Consider the following 19145-nt stretch of genomic DNA (forward strand, 5'->3'; position numbering starts at 1 on the left):
CACACGCATTGCACACAGCCTTGATTATTTCCATAGAAAGTGTTAGGTAATTGTGGATGGATCTTTTTCAATGAGTGTTTAATTAGCAGAATTTATCTCTCAACCCATGCCTTCCTTCAGCGTGTGGAAGAGAGAAATCAGAGGGGCCCAAAGGGGATTTCAGGGGTTGTCCCTTCCGCAACCTTTGTTTCTTCAACTATTCAATGGGGCATTACTGCCTGCCTTGAAGAAATGTTACATATATTCATTAGATAACTTTATAAGAGTTCCTGGCTCTTAAAAGACACCCAGTAAAGAAGAGGGAGCAGTGTAAAGTCGTATGTTGAAGAAAAACCTGCACTCACAGGACCATCCTGCGGACACTGCCTGAACCGCCTCGCAGCCCAGCAAAGTCTGAAGGCGTTTCTGAACTCGGCCACATTTGCGAGCCTGCGACGACACGTATTTGCCACTGCATGCGTCACAGACCCGCCTCTTCGAATTTTGGTTCCCTTCTGCTCACTGGCTTTCAAATTAAGGCCCAGGTTTTCACTTGATCCAGAGACAGGTTTCAAGAACAACGGACAGGCCACACCCTTCCATTCAGAACAGAGCCTGGCATGGGATTTCCAAAACTCCGAGTAACTTTCCCAACTTAAATGTGTGGATTTGGGTCTATGTCCTACTACTTCAAAACGTCTCCAGTCTCTGGCTGTTTGTGACTTCCCAGGAGCTCCTGAAAGTAGATCAGAAATTGTAGAACATTAGACTGAGCCATTAATTTCTCAATGTATACTCAATGGGGTGGTTTACCTCACGCTTCAGGAATAATAATAACAAATCAATAACCCCATTTCATCCCAATGCACCGGAAGCACCCACTTGCCACGCCCTCTCTCCACGGTGCCGCATGCCACGCCCTCTCTCCGGGACGTCTCCACGACGCCGCACGCCGCGCCGTCTCTCCAGGACGCCGCAGCTTGCCCCTTCCACTTGGTAATGTCCTTGATATGTGAAGTCTGCTAAATGTCCCCCGGCATCATCCAGCAGCAAGGCAGAAAAGAAGGAAGAGAAAAAAAGAAGAGAGAAAAACTACCTAAAACAAGAGGAGGAAGTACTGAAGGAAGCTGCCTCTAAAGACGGGGTACCATGGTCCCAGCAGGCCTGACCCCTCCCTGCAGGGCTCCAGGGCTGGGTATCTTGGAGCAACGCTATCAGGGGGCCTTAGCGTCGGCCCTGGAGGGGAGAGGGTGCATGGAGCTGAGGAAAAGTCGATCCCAGGCTGCAGACCATGCCTCCTGAGACCATGTGAAGCCCCCATCTTGCAGAAAGAATCCTCTTCGAGCTCTGGGAACTCAAGGGGGGCTTACAAGTAAAGAGAGTTGCTTGTCTGCAGCTTCCGGTGGGCAGCAGGGGCCTGTGCCTGTGAGCCTGCTCATGTGCCCCCCACCCGAAATATTTCGTTTGCCCTCACAAGTGGGCCGGCCACACGTAGGCTGAGGGCTTCTCTGGGGCACTGGAAGATGCAATGTTCACAAACTTTCACCAAAATTTAGTGGTGATAAGAGCTGTTGGGAATGTCCCGAAGCCCCGTCAGTGAGTGACCTTGCACTGCAGCATCCAGGTGAAGGCAGGAAGTCACTGGGGTCTCCGATGGGGCACAGGAGCACTCTGCAGGCCTGGGCCAGCGTAGGTCACATGGGATGGCAGGGGGGACACATGGACCCAACGAAAAGGCAGTCTCCAGTACAGCCTGTAAACTTGAATCTGCGGGAAATTCTAAGAATAAAAGTTAAGCACTCTAAGCTATGTATTTCATTCAGTGCGGGCCCACATAACAGGTTATTCCCAGGCTTTTGATGGAGAGGTGTGATGCAAGCCCTTGGAAATGAGCATTTACAACGTCTGCACAAACACAGTGAGGGAGGTAGAGAGGGTTCTCGAGGGAATACTGTGGGGCTCCCCAACTCTGTCCAGAGAGGAGCTGCCTCAGAGCTATCCAGGCAATGCTTAAATGCACATTTCCAGGCCCAGCCCTGGAAGAGGTGAGTGGGCCCTGGGAATCAGCATTTTCTGGAAGCTCCCCAGACTTTAGCAGACCTCTGTGACACTGCCATGCTGCGTTTTCATTCTCAGCATCCTGAAGGGTGTGGATGTTGCCGTGGGCACATGGGAATGTCATCACCATTACCTTGTAGTCGACCGTGACCTCCTGGGACTGAGCTGGGAGAGAAGGACCTCTGGAGTTTACCCTACCTCCTGGCCTGTCTTCCCCTACGGGGACTCCCCGTGTAACTCCCTTGAGACTAAGAGGACCCTGTTGTGGACAGCCACATCTTGGGCTTCAGCCTGAAATTGCCCTAAGGTCTCTAAAACCCTCCAAAGCTACAGTCTTGGAGCACAGTGCGCTGTTTGTGTATGTGTGGGTTTCCAGGAAGAAGACGAAGAAGAAGGAGGCGATCGTGGTGGACCCGTCCAGCAACCTGTACTACCGCTGGCTGACCGCCATCGCCCTGCCCGTCTTCTATAACTGGTGTCTGCTTATTTGCAGGTAAGCGACAGGGGTGGAAGGTGCAGCAGAAAGGGGGGAACCAGGGCACCAGGCCGAGGAGCCAGAGCTCCAACTCTCACTCGGGAGGCCTGAGGCCTGGATCCCTCACGGCCACCACTTAGTTATCGTGTGTCAGTTTCTCCTTTTAAAAATGGAAGGTTCCCCAAGAGGACCATCAGGGTGCTGTGAAGCATGGGTGGGGAATTGAGCTTCAGGTGGACAGCCAGGGTTTCGGCACTGTGGGGCGCCCTCAAGTGAGTTGTACGAGGAGGATGCAGGGGCGGTTGCTTCTCTTTGGAGGGATAAGTGGGTGTTTCTGAACATGCAGCAGGGTAGGGAGGCAGGGACAAGCTGCTACTATTTTTTTTTTTTTTTTTTTTTGAGACAGAGTCTCACTCTGTCACCCAGGCTGGAGTTCAGTGGTGCGATCTCAGCTAACTGCAACCTCCGCCTCCTGGGTTAAAGCGATTCTCCTGCCTCAGCCTCCCGAGTAGCTGTGACTACACACATGAGCCACCACACCCGGCTCATATATATATATATATATATATATATATATATATTTTTTTTTTTTTTTTTTTTTTTTTAGTAGAGACAGGGTTTCACCATATTGGCTAGGCTGGTCTTGAAGTCCTCACTTCAAATGATCCGCCCCCCTAGGCCTCCCAAAGTGCTGGGATTCCAGGCGTGAGCCACTGCTCCCGGCCTCTACTACTATTCTAATAAGCAGAAGAGGGATTGAGGGCCTCTCCTAGGAAACCTGCTCTTTGTGAATGCAGGGACGAGATGCTGCTCCTCTCAGGGGAAGCCAGGGGCCTGGGCTTTTCTGAGCACGCCTCCAGGGTGGGGCTACCAGAGGGAATGTTCCTGAGCACGCTGTCCACCAAGGATGCAGGACAAGCTGCTGCTTGGGGGGCTGGCGGGGACTTTGGGGCATTTCTGAGGAAGCCTGCAGGCTGCAAGCTGCAGGGCATGGAGGAGGGATGACCTGCTGCTCTCTCTAGGTAAGCATGGGGTTTGGGGGCCCTTCCCAGCAGGCCTGCTCCAGGACACTGATGTAGGGTACACCGTTGCTCTTCTGTGGGTACACGGGAGGGCTTAGGGGACTTCCCAAGCAAGTGTGCAGGACAGGTGTGCAGAGGCAGGTCTCTTCTGAGATGTGTGGGACTGGGATGCATGTGAGAGGAGACGATGCCTTTGGGGCTCTCTGGAGCCAGTACACAAAATGAGGATGCAGAGGCGAGTCCTGCCTGTCCTTCTGAGAGTAGGCAGTGGGCTTTGGGGCACTCCTGAACAAGCCTGCAAGACAGAGAGCCACTGCTCTGAGAGGCTAGTCGATGAGTTTTGGGGCATTCCAGATGATGCCGCACGTCAGGGATGCCATCCACATGGAAGCAGAAGCTTTCGATGATTCGAGCAAAGGGTGATCTCCCGCTCTTCGGAGGGCTTGCAGGGCAGGTGAAAAGTGGAACAACTTGGAGCCTGTCCTAGTGAGCAGGCAGGATGGGGTGCTTGGGCAAGCTGCTGCTCTCTGTTGCACACGGGCTCTGGGGAGGCAGGGCTGGGCACTGTCCTCCTCCAGGTGGGCAGGAGGCTTTGGGGTGCTGAGCAAGCTGCAGATGGGCAGCAAGGGCAGGCTGCTGTGCCCGTGAGGCTAGGAGGAGAGCTGGGGGTGCTGCCTGTGTGGGAAACAGCAGAAAGATGGAGAAGGTAGAAAATATTTACTGTCTATTCCATTGTTAATCTCTCAGAAATTCTCCTATTTTGTTGAACTTTGACCCCAGAAAGGGCAGGTCTTTAGCTCCTTTACCTGACTCTGCCAGTGTGGCCTGGAAAACGGTACCTCCTGGGATCTGTAGCTCTCTGCTGAGAGGCAATGGGGCCGCTCTTTGGGGTCAATCCCAGCTCTTCTCAGGAGTTCTGTGACTGTGGGACAGAAAAGCTTCTCAGAGACACCTCATCAGAAGCTGGGGTGATGACTGAGGTAGTGACACCACAGGCTGGGCCATTCCCATATTACATGATCCAGCATCTTCAGCACAGAGCCAGTGCCCACATGTGGGTGGTCCATGCTCCAGAAACACACGCACAGCCATCCTTCTCCCACATGGCTTCTTTAGGGCCTGTTTCGATGAGCTGCAGTCTGAGTACCTGATGCTATGGCTGGTCCTTGACTACTCGGCAGATATCCTGTATGTCTTGGATGTGCTCGTGCGAGCTCGGACAGGTGAGTGTGCCCCGGGCCTGGGGAGGGGACCATGGCACCCACAGGAGTGTTCCAGGAGACCCAGCACGGTGGATGGGACATTACCTACCTTTGACCATGACAGGCCAGGCAGGTCTGGGGACCTCTGACAGTGAGGGTAGGTGGTGCGACCTCAAGCCCCTTTACATGGAACCCTTGGACAGGACGCTGAGCAGGGGCCAGGACACCTAAGCTCTGGGCTCTGCTCTTCCAACAAGCTGTGTGACCTTGAGCAAGTCAGGCTATCTCTCTGGGCCTTGTTCTTGTCACCTCTGAAATAAGCAGGCCAGGCCAGGTGCAGTGGCTCACATCTGTAATCCCAGGACTTTGGGAGGCCAAGGTAGGCAGATTACTGGAGGTCAGGAGTTCAAGACCAGCCTGGCCAACGTAGTGAAACCCCATCTCTACTAAAAATACAAAAATTAGCTGGGCCTGCTGGCATGTGCCTGTAATCCCAGCTACTTGAGAGACTGAGGCAGAAGAATCACTTGAACCCTGGGAGGTGGAGGTTGCAGTGAGTGGAGATCATGCCACTGCACTCCAACCTGGGCAACACAGCAATATTCTGTCTCAAAAAAAAAAGAAAAGAAAAGAAAAGAAAAGAAAGAAATAAGCAGACCGAACTGCAATCTCAAAGGACCCCTCCAGCCCTCACTACTTGACACTGAGGTGAGCAGGAAGGAGAGCTCAGTCAATCTTGGAGTTTCTCTTCTCGGACAGTCAGAGGACGCAGGACGTGCTACTCTGTGGCTTTCAGAGGACTTTTAACATGTGGAGAATGAAACTCTGAAATAGGGCCCAGGTGAATGAGGACTTCCTTCAAATTATCTGTGGTTGGGGATGGGAAAGGATACTCACCCCTTCACATTTCTTAGGTGCTGAACTGTGTGCCCTTGGGACATCTTTTTCTAATCTGCACAAAGACATTGCCTAAGCTGGTAGAGGCCCTGTTTCCAAGATTTTTGAACTAAAAACTGTGCCAGGCCAGGCGTGGGTGCAGGCACCTGTAATCCCAGCACTTTGGGAGGCCAAGACAGAAGGGTCATTTGAGGCAGGAGTTCCAGACTAGCCAGGGCGACATAGCAAGACCTTGTCTCTACAAAAAGAAAAAATTAGCTGGGCGTGTTGGTATGTGCCTCAGGAGGCTGAGGTGAGAGGATTGCTTGAGCCCAGGAGGTCAAGACTATAGGGAGTCATGGCCTTGGGTTACAGAGCAAGACCTTGTCTCAAAAAAAAAAAAGATCAAATAATGCTATGCCATAGCTGTTGATGTAAACACCAGCAGATCACAGTAGCCAACTTCTGTGCGGCTCCACATACAAAACATTTCAAGTGCGTCTTGCTTCTTCATTAGAACCACTGCATGAGACAAGAAGCGCAGGCATGATTACCTCCATCTTGCTGATTTAGAAACCAACATCAGAGACACCAAGTGACTTGTCCAAAGTCCACAGTCACTGCCCAGCCACGCCAGACTGGTCCCCCGTTTGCTTCCACACTGGTGCCTAGCATCATAACTTAGAAGACCTCAGATACACAGGCTGAGGCTTGCGTGGGTGACCTAGCCAGCCCTGGCCATCTGCCCCGCTGCTGCAGTCATGTTAAACTCCACAGACACACGAGCTCTGTAAGTGGCCCATTGGGCTGATGGTCCCTAGTCTCAGCCCAGCTTCAGTGGGATGAGACACCCTGACTCAGACATTAACCCTTCTTGTGCTTGGGTAGTATCCTAAGCAACCCAAGATTCAGCAGGAAGCTGGGAGAGAGGGAAGCACAGGAATCACACTCCAAGGAAAACATCATTAGAATTGAGAGAAGACATCTTAAAGAAGTGGGGAGGAGGCTGGAGGCACAGGAGGCTACATAATGATCAAAGCCCTCAGTAACGCATGTATGACAAATAATGCTAAGAAGAACTGGGGGCTGAGAAGTGGGGTGTTCTTTGTTGTGACAGCACACTAGATTTTCAGTTTGAGCAGAGTGGGACGTCCTACCCCAGTCTAGCCTCAGTGGCCTAGACCCGCAGCCCTAGCATCACCTGGAACTTGCTAGACTTGCCCCCAATTTCCGGGAGCCAACTCTGGATTGCAGGCTGGCACTCTGTGTTTCACACAGCCCTCAGGGAAATTCTGATGCTCACCACAATTTTAAAAGGACTAATTCTATTATTCTCTCTACTTTCGTGCATGTTTGAAAATGTAAAAAACAAAAAAGAATGCAAGTCATGGCCTCCTTAATTGATTTCACCCATCATAATGCCCCTGGCTCTAGGTGTCCAGCCCATCTCCAGACCAGTCAGATTCTTTGGGGGTTGGTCTTGAACTTCATATATTTTGAAAGCTCCTTGGGTAACAGTCACATGCAACCAAGGAAAGCTGTGTTCCTGGAAGGTGTTTTCAAAAGGCAGGTTGCGCCCCATTGCTGACTGGTGAAATCAATTTGGGAGGCCATGGCCTGTGTTTTTTTACATTTTTATTATTAATATTTTCAAATGTATGCAAAAGCAGAGAGAATAGTGTTATGAATCCCCATGTACCCTCACCCAGCTCCAGCTGTTATCAGCATCCTGCCCATCTTGTTTCATCTGTTCCTTTTCTTGTTTCATCCACCCTTTTCTTGTTTCATTTTCCTGTTTTTGTTTTTGCTTTTTTGTTTCATCCACCCTTTTCTTGGCTGGCGTAAGCAAACCCCGGGCAGTAAGCACTTTAGCATTTTGAAAATAGAATGTCTCGGGAAGTCAAACTCACTTTGCCAAAGGGAAGAATTAGGCTTGGGAACTGAGTCATGCAAAAGCTGCCTTCCTTTTCTTCCCAGATAGCTGTAATTTCACATGCTTACTTTATCTTATGTAAAATGTAGTTTGCATAATTTACTTTTCCTCCACTCTGTTCTTTTCACATGTAGATTCACTGAGTGCTAATCAAAGCCTCACAAGAATGTAACCACTGGTGGCCTCATTGCCTACCCACCCTTTCTTTTCTTTCTTCTCTCCTCTCCTGCCTGCCGCCTGCTCTGTCCCCTTTAAGTATTCACATCCTCAAAACCCTCTTTGGAAAAAGCACAGGCCACAGATCCTACTGTGACTTGTGTTTCTTTCTCCTAGGTGTACCTTCAACCTTGGTAAAATAAACCTCTAAATCAATTGAGATCTGCCTCCGTCACTTTTTTTTTTTTAAGACTCAAGAGTGTCACTCTGTTGCCCAGGCTGGAGTGCAGTGGTGCGATCTTGGCTCACTGCACCCTCCGCCTCCTGGGTTCAAGTGGTTCTTGTGCCTCAGCTTCCCGAGTAGCTGGTATTACAGGGGTGCACCACCATATCTGGCTAATTTTTGTATTTTTAGTAGAGACAGGGTTTCACCATGTTGCCCAGGCTGTTCTCGAACCCCTGACCTCAGGTGATCCGCCTGCCTCGGCCTCTCAAAGTACTGGGATTATAGGCATGAGCCACAGCACCTGGCCCTCCATCACTTTTTGATTTACAACATGTATCTCTAATTTTAAAGGATCCTTTTTTAAAATATGTATATAATTTCCATTTATCTTTTAAAATTTAATAATCATTCCTTGTTATCATCTGATACCTAATTTATATTTAAATTTACTCAATCAACCTATGTTTTAAAAAAATTCAATAGAATGGATTAGAACCTCATAGAATAGAAAATATCAGAGTGCATTTCCTGTAGTAATGGTAAGTGTTGTTTTTGAAATCATTTCTATTATATATGTATCACTGCATACTGTGTAGCTGTGAGGTAAAATATGTTTCTTTGTACTATGGTAAAAAAAAGTCAGCCTCTGTGATGCCCAAGTGACCTCCGTCTTCTTCTTTAGGTTTTCTCGAGCAAGGCTTAATGGTCAGTGATACCAATAGGCTGTGGCAGCATTACAAGACGACCACACAGTTCAAGCTGGATGTGTTGTCCCTGGTCCCCACCGACCTGGCTTACTTAAAGGTGGGCATAAACTACCCAGAAGTGAGGTTCAACCGCCTACTGAAGTTTTCCCGGCTCTTTGAATTCTTTGACCGCACAGAGACAAGGACCAACTACCCCAATATGTTCAGGATTGGGAACTTGGTCTTGTATATTCTCATCATCATCCACTGGAATGCCTGCATCTACTTTGCCATTTCTAAGTTCATTGGTTTTGGGACAGACTCCTGGGTCTACCCAAACATCTCAATCCCAGAGCATGGGCGCCTCTCCAGGAAGTACATTTATAGTCTCTACTGGTCCACCTTGACCCTTACCACCATCGGTGAGACCCCACCCCCTGTGAAAGATGAGGAGTATCTCTTTGTGGTCATAGACTTCTTGGTGGGCGTTCTGATTTTTGCCACCATTGTGGGCAATGTGGGCTCCATGATCTCGAATATGAACGCCTCGCGGGCAGAGTTCCAGGCCAAGATTGACTCCATCAAGCAGTACATGCAGTTCCGCAAGGTCACCAAGGACTTGGAGACACGGGTTATCCGGTGGTTTGACTACCTGTGGGCCAACAAGAAGACGGTGGATGAGAAGGAGGTGCTCAAGAGCCTCCCAGATAAGCTGAAGGCTGAGATCGCCATCAACGTGCACCTGGACACACTGAAGAAGGTTCGCATCTTCCAGGACTGTGAGGCGGGGCTGCTGGTGGAGCTGGTGCTGAAGCTGCGACCCACTGTGTTCAGCCCTGGGGATTATATCTGCAAGAAGGGGGACATTGGGAAGGAGATGTACATCATCAACGAGGGCAAGCTGGCCGTGGTGGCTGATGATGGGGTCACCCAGTTCGTGGTCCTCAGCGATGGCAGCTACTTCGGAGAGATCAGCATTCTGAACATCAAGGGGAGCAAGTCGGGGAACCGCAGGACGGCCAACATCCGCAGCATTGGCTACTCAGACCTGTTCTGCCTGTCAAAGGACGATCTCATGGAGGCCCTCACCGAGTACCCCGAAGCCAAGAAGGCCCTGGAGGAGAAAGGACGGCAGATCCTGATGAAAGACAACCTGATCGATGAGGAGCTGGCCAGGGCGGGGGCAGACCCCAAGGACCTTGAGGAGAAGGTGGAGCAGCTGGGATCCTCCCTGGACACCCTGCAAACCAGGTTTGCACGCCTCCTGGCTGAGTACAACGCCACCCAGATGAAGATGAAGCAGCGTCTCAGCCAACTGGAGAGCCAGGTGAAGGGTGGTGGGGACAAGCCCCTGGCTGATGGGGAAGTTCCCGGGGATGCTACAAAAACAGAGGACAAACAACAGTGAAAATGCAGCATCTGTCTCCTGCTTCACAGGGTCGATTGTCAGGGTGACGCTATGTGGCCGCAGCTGTGTGGCATGGAACTTGGTCAGGGTTTAATTCCAGCTCCACTCACCCTTTGAAAGCTGTGTGACTGCCTGAGAGAGCCTGTTTCTTCACCTAGAAAATGGGACTTTTTGTCTCAGTCCCAGTGAAGTGCCGGGTTTGATTGTGAAGTCCGCATGAAACACTGCACCAGGCAGGGCTTTGCAAAGTGCAAGGTACCCCAGTCCAAGTATATGAAAACGTGCACACAGGACTCTCATTACTTTTTTACGGAATCCACAAGGTGTTTTAGGCTTTTTAATCTAATTTTCTTATAAATGAAAGATTATTTAGTCACCTTTCTCCTCCCCAACTTCACTCCACCACCACCTGATAATGAATATATAACAGGAAGCTGAAGGTACAACACAGTGACTAAAATTCAGACTTACGCACGACAGTTTGAGGCATATTTCTGATTCTGGTATCACCTTGTGTGTTCTTTGGGACCCTAGAAACCCTGGCCTTTGGGAGTGCTATGGCAAGTAGAAGTTCTGTAGGATGGGGCCAGGCGCAGTGGCTCACGCCTGTAATCCCAGCACTTTGGGAGGCCGAGGCGGGCAGATCACGAGGTCAGGAGATTGAGACCATCCTGACTAACACGGTGAAACCCCGTCTCTACTAAAAATACAAAAAAATTAGCCGGGCGGGGTGGCGGGCACCGTAGTCCCAGCTGCCAGGGAGGCTGAGGCAGGAGAATGGCATGAACCTGGGAGGCAGAGCTTGCAGTGAGCCAAGATCACACCACTGCACTCCAGCCTGGGTGACAGAGCAAGACTCCGACTCAAAAAAAAAAAAAAAAGTTCTGTAGGATGGAAAGAGGCTGCCCCATTTGAGGTCACTTAAAATCTGTGAAGCAAATCCAGACTCCTTGCTGTTCAGCCACTGTGAAACCAGAATCTGCTTCACAGAAAAAAGCATCTCAGTTAGGACAAGAGACATCCCCTCCTTGTCACTTGCCAAAGAGATTCAAAGACAGCCCCTATCCTCCATTCTTGAGTCAGGGCCCTAGGTGACCTATTCTAACTCAAGGAGGAGAGCTATGTACAGGGAAAGCATTTTAGATTGAAGGCTGGAATGGTGTCCTAAACCAAAAAAGCTGACAACTAAGAGTTTTAGAAGATTAGACCATTAGGAACATATCTTTGCAAACTGCCCATTCACTCATGAAGAGGAAGCCTCAAGATCCCTTGGAATTGCATCCCGAGGCAAAGCTTTTGGCTCATGGAAGGTTAAAGATTGCAGAAATTAGCTTTTCTAAAAAACAAACCCCAGTAAATATAATTTCATTAACCTTTTATAACAGATTTATATTTTTGAGTTCTGTGATTGCAAATTATGACCTCAAATTCCATCCTTCACTTATGCAACATGTTGCAAATTACCCAAAGATGAGTCTTTCTTCTTTCTTTCCTTTTTCCTTTCTTCTTCCTTTCCTTTTTTCTTTCTTCTTCCTTCTTTCTTCCTCTTTCTCTCTCCTCTTTTCCTCCTCAAAATGTATATATTTTAAAAGCCTTAACTATTAGTTACGCCTGCATTCATATTTGCACAGGAAAAATAAAGACCTGGATTTAAGAATAGGAATGACTCTTGCTTCAGCTCTTGCCATAAGGGAAGTTTCAGTTCCAGAGTATGTTTCTAGGGCAATGGCTTCCCTTGAAAGAATAGGTGCTGGTTCATTTTCCCTGGGGGGTGGAGCCAAGATGGCCAAATAGGAACAGCTCCGGTCTCCAGCTCCCAGCCTGAGTGACACAGAGGACGAGTGATTTCTGCATTTCTGCTTGAGGTACTGGTTTCATCTCACTAGGGAGTGCCAAACAGTGGGTGCAGGACAGTCGGTGAAGCGCACTGTGTGCGAGCCGAAGCAGGGCGAGGCATTGCCTCACTCGGGAAGCACAAGGGGTCAGGGAGTTCCCTTTCCTAATCAAAGAAAGGGGTAACAGACGGCACCTGGAATATCGGGTCAGTCCCACCCTAATACTGCGCTTTTCCAATGGGCCTGGAAAACGGCACACTAGGAGATTGTGTCCCGCACCTGGCTTGGAGGGTCCTATGCCCACGGAGTCTTGCTGATTGCTAGCACAGCAGTCTGAGATCAAGCTGCAAGGCGGCAGCGAGGCTGGGGGAGGGGCGCCCGCCATTGCCCAGGCTTGCTTAGGTAAATAAAGCAGCCAGGAAGCTCGAACTGGGTGGAGCCCATCACAGCTCAAGGAGGCCTGCCTGCCTCTGTAGGCTCCACCTCTGGGGGCAGGGCACAGACAAACAAAAAGTCAGCAGGAACCTCCTCAGAATTAAATGTCCCTGTCTGACTGACAGCTTTGAAGAGAGTAGTAGTTCTCCCAGCACGCAGCTGGAGATCTGAGAACGGACAGACTGCCTCCTAAAGTGGGTCCCTCACCCCTGAGCAGCCTAACTGGGAGGCACCCCCCCAGTAGGGACAGACTGACACCTCACTCAGCCGGGTACTCCTCTGAGACAAAACTTCCAGAGGAACTATCAGACAGCTGAATTTGTGGTCTCACAAAAATCTGCTGTTCTGCAGCCACCGCTGCTGACGCCCAGCCAAACAGGGTCTGGAGTGGACCTCTAGTAAACTCCAACAGACCTGCAGCTGAGGGTCCTGTCTGGTAGAAGGAAAACTAACAAACAGAAAGGACATCCACACCAAAAACCCATCTGTACATCACCATCATCAAAGACCAAAAGTAGATAAAACCACAAAGATGGGGTAAAAACAGAGCAGAAAAACTGGAAACTCTAAAAAGCAGAGCACCTCTCCTCCTCCAAAGGAACGCAGTTCCTCACCAGCAATGGAACAAAGCTGGATGGAGGATGACTTTGATGAGTTGAGAGAAGAAGGCTTCAGACGATCAAACTACTCTGAGCTACAGGAGGAAATTCAAAACAATAGCAAAGAAGTTAAAAACTTCGAAAAAAAATTAGACGAATGGATAACTAGAATAACCAATGGAGAGAAGGGCTTAAAGGAGCTGATGGAGCTGAAAGCCAAGTTTCGAGAACTACGCGAAGATTGCAGAAGCCTCAGTAGCAGATGCGATCAACTGGAAGAAAGGGTATCACTGATGGAAGATGAAATGAATGAAATGAAGCGAGAAGGGAAGTTTAGAGAAAAAAGAATAAAAAGAAATGAACAAAGCCTCCAAGAAATTTGGAACTATGTGAAAAGACCAAACCTACGTCTGATTGGTGTACCTGAAAATGATGAGGAGAATGGAACCAAGTTGGAAAACACTCTGCAAGATATTATCTAGGAGAACTTCCCCAATCTAGCAAGGCAGGCCAACATTCAGATTCAGGAAATACAGAGAACGCCACAAAGATACTCCTCGAGAAGAGCAACTCCAAGACACATAATTGTCAGATTCACCAAAGTTGAAATGAAGGAAAAAATGCTAAGGGCAGCCAGAGAGAAAGGTCAGGTTACCCACAAAGGGAAGCCCATCAGACTAACAGCTGAAACTCTACAAGCCAGAAGAGAGTGGGGGCCAATATTCAACATTCTTAAAGAAAAGAATTTTCAACCCAGAATTTCATATCCAGCCAAACTAAGCTTCATAAGTGAAGGAGAAATAAAATACAGAGAAGCAAACGCTGAGTGATTTTGTCACCACCAGGCCTGCCCTAAAAGAGCTCCTGAAGGAAGCACTAAACATGGAAAGGAACAACCGGTACCAGCCACTGCAAAAACATGCCAAATTGTAAAGACCATCGAGGCTAGGAAGAAGCTGCATCAACTAACGAGCAAAATAACCAACTAACATCATAATGACAGGAACAGATTCACGCATAACAATATTAATGTTAAATGTAAGTGGGCTAAATGCTCCAATTAAAAGACACAGACTGGCAAACTGGATAAGGAGTCAGGACCCAACAGTGTGCTGTATTCAGGAAACCCATCTCACGTGCAGAGACACACATAGACTCAAAATAAAGGGATGGAGGAAGATCTATCAAGCAAATGGAAAACAAAAAAAGGCAGGGGTTGCAATCCTAGTCTCTGATAAAATAGACTTTAAACCAACAAAGATCAAAATAGACAAGGCCATTACATAATGGTAAAGGGATCAATTCAACCAGAAGAGCTAACTATCCTAAATATATGTGCACCCAACACAGGAGCACCCAGATTCATAAAGCAAGTCCTGAGTGACCTACAAAGGGACTTAAACTCCCACACAATAATAATGGGAGATTTTAAAACCCCACTGTCAACATTAGACAGATCAACGAGACAGAAAGTTAACAAGGATATCCAGGAATTGAACTCAGCTCTACACAAAGTGGACCTAATAGACATCTACAGAACTCTCCACCCCAAATCAACAGAATATGCATGTTTTTCAGCACCACACCACACCTATTCCAAAATTGACCACATAGTTGGAAGCTCTCCTCAGCAAATGTAAAAGAACACAAATTATGACAAACTGTCTCTCAGACCACAGTGCAATCAAACTAGAACTCAGGATTAAGAAACTCACTCAAAACCGCTCAACTACATGGAAACTGAACAACCTGCTCCTCAATGACTATTGGGTACATAATGAAATGAAGGCAGAAATAAAGATGTTCTTTGAAACCAACGAGAACAAAGACACAACATACCAGAATCTCTCGGACATGTTCAAAGCAGTGTGTAGAGGGGAATTTACAGCACTAAATGCCCACAAGAGAAAGCAGGAAAGATCCAAAATTGACACCCTAACATCACAATTAAAAGAAGTAGAAAAGCAAGAGCAAACACATTCAAAAGCTAGCAGAAGGCTAGAAATAACTAAAATCAGAGCAGAACTGAAGGAAATAGAGACACAAAAAACCCTTCAAAAAATTAATGAATCCAGGAGCTGGTTTTTTGAAAAGATCAACAAAATTGATAGACCGCTAGCAAGACTAATAAAGAAGAAAAGATAGAAGAATCAAATAGACGCAATAAAAAATGAAAAAGGGGATATCACCACCGATCCCACAGAAATACAATCTACCATCAGAGAATACTACAAACACCTCTATGCAAATAAACTAGAAAATCTAGAAGAAATGGATAAATTCCTCGACAAATACACCCTCCCAAGACTAAATCAGGAAGAAATTGAATCTCTGAATAGACCAATAACAGGTTCTGAAATTGTGGCAATAATCAATAGCTTACCAACCAAAAAGAGTCCAGGACCTGATGGATTCACAGCCGAATTCTACCAGAGGTACAAGGAGGAACTGGTACCATTCCTTCGATAGAAAAAGAGGGAATCCTCCCTAACACATTTTATGAAGCCAGCATCGTCCTGATACCAAAGCCTGGCAGAGACATAACCAAAAAAGAGAATTTCAGACCAATATCCTTGATGAACATTGATGCAAAAATCCTCAATAAAATACTGGCAAACCGAATCCAGCAGCACATCAAAAAGCTTATCCACCATAATCAAGTGGGCTTCATCCCTGGGATGCAATGCTGGTTCAACATACGCAAATCAATAAATGTAATCCAGCATATAAACAGAACCAAAGACAAAAACCACATGATTATCTCAATAGATGCAGAAAAGGCCTTTGACAAAATTCAACAACGCTTCATGCTAAAAGCTCTCAATAAATTAGGTATTGATGCGACGTATCTCAAAATAATAAGAGCTATCTACAACAAACCCACAGCCAATATTAGACTGAATGGGCAAAAACTGGAAGCATTCCCTCTGAAAACTGGCACAAGACAGGGATGCCCTCTCTCACCGCTCCTATTCAACATAGTGCTGGAAGTTCTGGCCAGAGCAATCAGGCAGGAGAAGGAAATAAAGGGTATTCAATTAGGAAAAGAGGAAGTCAAATTGTCCCTGTTTGCAGATGACATGATTGTATATCTAGAAGACCCCATTGTCTCAGCCCAAAATCTCCTTAAGCTGATTAGCAACTTCAGCAGAGTCTCAGGATACAAAATCAATGTACAAAAATCACAAGCATTCTTGTACACCAATCACAGACAAACAGAGAGCCAAATCATGAGTGAACTCCCATTCACAATTGCTTCAAAGAGAATAAAATACCTAGGAATCCAACTTACAAGGGATGTGAAGGACCTCTTCAAGAACTACAAACCACTGCTCAATGAAATAAAAGAGGATACAAACAAATGGAAGAACATTCCATGCTCATGGGTTGGAAGAATCAATATCGTGAAAATGGCCATACTGCCCAAGGTAATTTATAGATTCAATGCCATCCCCATCAAGCTACCAATGACTTTCTTCATAGAATTGGAAAAAACTACTTTAAAGTTCATATGGAACCAAAAAAGAGCCCGCATTGCCAAGTCAATCCTAAGCCAAAAGAACAAAGCTGGAGGCATCACGCTACCTGACTTTAAACTATACTACAAGGCTACAGTAACCAAAACAGCATGGTACTGGTACCACAACAGAGACATAGATCAATGGAACAGAACAGAGCCCTCAGAAATGATGCCGCACATCTACAACTATCTGATCTTTGACAAACCTGACAAAAACAAAAATGGGGAAAGGATTCCCTATTTAATAAATGGTGCTGGGAAAACTGGCTAGCCATATGTAGAAAGCTGAAACTGGATCCCTTCCTTACACCTTATACAAAAGTTAATTCAAGATGGATTAAAGACTTACATGTTAGACCTAAAGCCATTAAAATCCTACAAGAAAACCTAGGCAATACCATTCAGGACATAGGCATGGGCAAGGACTTCATGTCTAAAACACCAAAAGCAATGGCAACAAAAGCCAAAATTGACAAATGGGATCTAATTAAACTAAAGAGCTTCTGCACAGCAAAAGAAACTACCATCAGAGTGAACAGGCAACCTACAGAATGGGAGAAAATTTTTGCAACCTACTCATCTGACAAAGGGCTAATATCCAGAATCTACAATGAACTCAAACAAATTTACAAGAAAAAAACAAACAACCCCATCAAAAAGTGGGCAAAGGACATGAACAGACACTTCTCAAAAGAAGACATTTATGCAGCCAAAAAACACATGAAAAAATGCTCATCATCACTGGCCATCAGAGAAATGCAAATCAAAACCACAGTGAGATACTATCTCACAGCAGTTAGAATGGCCATCATTAAAAAATCAGGAAACAACAGGTGCTGGAGAGGATGTGGAGAAATAGGAACACTTTTACATTGTTGGTGGGACTGTAAACTAGTTCAACCATTGTGGAAGTCAGTGTGGCGATTCCTCAGGGATCTCGAACTAGAAATACCATTTGACCCAGCCATCCCATTACTGGGTATATACCCAAAGGATTATAAATCATGCTGCTATAAAGACACATGCACACGTATGTTTATTGCGGCACTATTCACAATAGCAAAGAGTTGGAACCAACCCAAATGTCCAACAACGATAGACTGGATTAAGAAAATGTGGCACATATACACCATGGAATACTATGCAGCCATAAAAAATGATGAGTTCATGTCCTTTGTAGGGACATGGATGAAACTGGAAACCATCATTGTCAGTAAACTATCGCAAGGACAAAAAACCAAACACCGCATGTTCTCACTCATAGGTGGGAATTGAACAATGAGAACTCATGGACATAGGAAGGGGAACATCACACTCCGGGGACTGTTGTGGGGTTGGGGGAGGGGGGAGAGACAGCATTAGGAGACATACCTAATGCTAAATGACGAGTTAATGGGTGCAGGAAATCAACATGGCACATGGATACATATGTAACAAACCTGCACATTGTGCACATGTACCCTAAAACCTAAAGTATAATTAAAAAAAAAAAAAAGAATAGGTGCTGATATGAGGGACATCACACATTCCAAGACAGTGACAAAGCCAAGTGCTGTTAAGGGCACAAACCAGCAAGAACTCTCATTGCTGGTGGGCATGCAATATGGCAATTTGGAAGACAATTTGGTAGTTTTTATAAAGTTAGGCATATGCTTTAGCATATGATCCAGCAATCACACTCCTAGGTATTTACCTAAAAGAATTTGAAACTTACATGCACATAAAAACATGTATATAAATGTTGGTAGCAGCTTTATTCATTATTAACACAAATCTGGAAGCAGTAATAATATCATTCAATAAGTGAATGGATAGATAAACAGTCAGGCGAGGTGGTGTGTGCCTATAATCCAGCTACCAAGGAGGCTGAGAAGGGAGAATCATTTGAGTTCAAGAGTTTGAGGACAGCCTAGGCAACATAGTAAGACCCTGTCTCTAAGAAAAAAGGAAAGAAATAAAGAAAAAAGTAAAACAGTGGTATATCTATACAATCACTGTATAATCAAATACTACTCAGGAATGAAAATGAATGAGCAATTGATCAAGGGAAAAAGATTCTATTTGTATGACATTCTGGAAAAGGCAAACAATAATGATGGAAAACAGCTGAGTGGTTGCCAGGGGTTGTCAGGGGGTGTAGAGGCTGATTGCAAAGGAGATCACGGGGGAATTTTTAGTGTGATGGAACTGTTTTGCATGGTGTTGGGGTGGTGGGTATATGACTGTGCGTTGTCCACTCTCACAGAACTGTATACCACAAAGAATAAACTGTAATGTATGAAATTTTAAAATATCAACCCGAATGTGGGCAATACAAGGATGGAAAGCAGATTGTGACAAATGAATCTAACTATATTAGAAATATATGACATAACTTTACTGAAGGACATAGGGTAAAATGATGACCTAAGTAATGTTAAAAATGGTGCTTTGAGTAGAAACTAAGGCTAAAGATGAAAAGATGTGACATGAGGCCGGGCACGGTGGTTCACGCTTGTAATCCCAGCACTTTGGGAGGCTGAGGCGGGCGAATCACGAGGTCAGGAGATCCAGACCACGGTGAAACCCCGTCTCTACTAAAAATACAAAAAATTAGCCGGGCGTGGTGGCGGGCGCCTGTAGTCCCAGGTACTAGGAGAGGCTGAGGCAGGACAGTGGCGTGAACCCGGGAGGCGGAGCTTGCAGTGAGCCGAGATTGAGCCACTGCACTCCAGCCTGGGTGAAAAAGCGAGACT

The 19145-nt window shown here is 46.7% G+C and overlaps 1 protein-coding gene across 3 annotated transcripts in view; it reads left to right on the forward strand.

Annotated features, from left to right (window-relative positions):
• The window catches only part of CNGA3 (cyclic nucleotide gated channel subunit alpha 3), a 52465-nt gene extending 42069 nt beyond the window's left edge, over positions 1 to 10396 (forward strand). For 2 of the 3 annotated variants that reach the window (XM_003279229.4, XM_030827484.1), the window contains exons 5-7: positions 2414 to 2530; positions 4651 to 4757; positions 8610 to 10110. In XM_003279229.4, coding sequence (XP_003279277.1) covers positions 2414 to 2530; positions 4651 to 4757; positions 8610 to 10021 — 1636 coding nt within the window. In that variant the 3' untranslated portion in view covers positions 10022 to 10110. Of the gene's footprint in view, positions 1 to 2413; positions 2531 to 4650; positions 4758 to 8609 lie in introns of all 3 variants that reach the window. The other variant, XM_030827485.1, reaches the window with a different exon arrangement.
• The last annotated feature ends 8749 nt before the right edge of the window (positions 10397 to 19145 follow it).

This window comes from Nomascus leucogenys, chromosome 14, assembly GCF_006542625.1.
Source record: "Nomascus leucogenys isolate Asia chromosome 14, Asia_NLE_v1, whole genome shotgun sequence".
Lineage (NCBI taxonomy): Eukaryota > Metazoa > Chordata > Mammalia > Primates > Hylobatidae > Nomascus > Nomascus leucogenys.